Source organism: Apaloderma vittatum, unplaced genomic scaffold, assembly GCF_000703405.1.
Source record: "Apaloderma vittatum isolate BGI_N311 unplaced genomic scaffold, ASM70340v1 scaffold25533, whole genome shotgun sequence".
NCBI classification, from domain to species: domain Eukaryota; kingdom Metazoa; phylum Chordata; class Aves; order Trogoniformes; family Trogonidae; genus Apaloderma; species Apaloderma vittatum.
The window spans coordinates 1-1,863 of NW_009709006.1; the positions used below are offsets into that span (position 1 = coordinate 1).

The window sequence follows — 1,863 nt, forward strand, 5'->3', positions numbered from 1 at the left end:
TTTTCTTCTGTTAACACTTCCTCATACGTCGCATGAAGCAAGCGATGGGCTTGGCTGGCCACAAGCCAGGTTATATCTTGCAATGCCCTGGAGCTCTGACCGGCCACAGGAGCATGTGGGATCCGGCATCCCTGGCACCACAGGGCACTGCTGTTTGGAGAAGGGACAGTGACAGTGGGATCTCAGGGCAGTGAGATCTCAGGGAGAGGGCATGAGAGCTCCCTGCTTCTCCCTCCTGCCTTTGGGGTTCCAAGCATTGCCCAGCTTTGCTGACAGATGCCCACATGCTCCAGAGGTGCCTTTCATGAGATCCTGGGAGCTCCAGCTTCTCTGAGCCCACCTCTCCGAGGCCTATGCCGTGTTGAGTCCTGACAACCAGCAGGCACCAGTGGGCAGGCTTCAGCCCTGGCTACGGCTGCCCACGGCCCCACGCAGCCGCCGGCAAGCCGCCTGCAGTACCAGGGCAGCCATCCCTCCCCCTCTTCCTGCCACCACACACGAGGAATGTCTCCCCGCGGTGACGAATCCAGCTGAATCCGGGCGCAGGCTGCGATGCAGTCAGTCACCAAGGGAGATTGTACCACGTGCATACCCGCAGCCACGGGGAATGGGGATCAAGGCTTCCCTGCTAGGTCCCCCACAGCACCCCAGGCTTGGCCCCACTCTGCAGGGGCTCTAGCAGTGCCGGGATGGGATGGAAAACGCCCCTTGGACATGACCCTGTGTGGATTCACTCAGGGGTCGTGGCATTACCTGGTGGCAAGGCAGGCATGATCCCCTTGGGTGCAGCAGAGGAGAAGGGAGTTGTGGCTGGCAGAGCCCAGAGTGGGGATAATGCTGGTGAATGTCCTCTAGCCTGTGGCCCCAGGGCCATGCCCCAGGGGTGGCAATCTGCCCTGGGAGCAGCCCAGTTCAGCTCCGGCTTGGCGCTGCCCTAGCACCACTGGTCATTAACCACCCTTATCGGGTGGGTGGGTCAAGGACCCACATGGGTCCTGTTATCCCCTGGTTGAGCAAAGCTGGGGCCATGCTGGAAACAGCTGCTGCAATGGCCCTGTACCTCGGCACGTGGCCCTGTAACTGTGCTTGATAATTGTCACTGTCACTGCTGTCCCCTCTTGACCTTGCTTCCCCAAAAGACCCACCAGGCCCTTTGTGCATCTCTGGGGTCAGTGAGGCATGTGCCAGCGGTGGGTACCTGGTGTGCTTAGTGCTGGCAGAGGACATGATCCTGGAGACACCAGTCCAAGACATCTGCAGAGCACTTCAAGGATGGTGCCAGCATGGGGGGTCAGAGGCGGGGGTGCTGGGCCCAACTGGTGCTGAGGGGTCCCTGGGATGGGTGCAGGGCTTGCTGGATGCATGCACGGCAGCATCAGGGAAGGGAGGGACTGATCCAGCGCCTGTGCTGGCCCTGTCCCATTCACCCTGCTGTGCTCTGCTGCATCACAGCTCATGTCCAGGCGCATTTACGGCCCCATCTGGAAGTCAACCTTTGGGCATTATGAGAACATCAACATCGGGAGCCCAGTGGTGCTGGAGCAGCTGCTGCGGCAGGAGGGCAAGTACCCCATGCGGAGTGACAGGGCCCTGTGGAAGGAGCACCGGGACACGCGGCGCCTGCCCTACGGGCCCTTCACTGAGTGAGTCCTGCCCTGGCTGTGCTCTGCGGGACAGCTCCTATTCCTTCCTTGGGGTGTAGGGTCCGGGTGGCATCTTGCATTGCCCCCTCTCCTGCAAGCCGTGTGTCCCCCAAGCAGAAAGGCATGGCCATGGAGGGTGGAAAGACCCCTGGGGTGGTTCCAGCCCAGCATGGGGAGGATGCAGCCAGGGATTGGCAAACTGCTGCCAGCCTCCACCTTC

General features: G+C 61.3%; 1 protein-coding gene across 1 annotated transcript in view; it reads left to right on the forward strand.

Annotated features, from left to right (window-relative positions):
- Window positions 1–1,452: 1,452 nt before the first annotated feature.
- The window catches only part of LOC104271934 (sterol 26-hydroxylase, mitochondrial), a gene marked incomplete at its 5' end in the record, with an annotated part of 2,384 nt that continues 1,973 nt past the window's right edge, over window positions 1,453–1,863 (forward strand). The window contains 1 exon segment of the mRNA XM_009866771.1: window positions 1,453–1,643. Coding sequence (XP_009865073.1) covers window positions 1,453–1,643 — 191 coding nt within the window.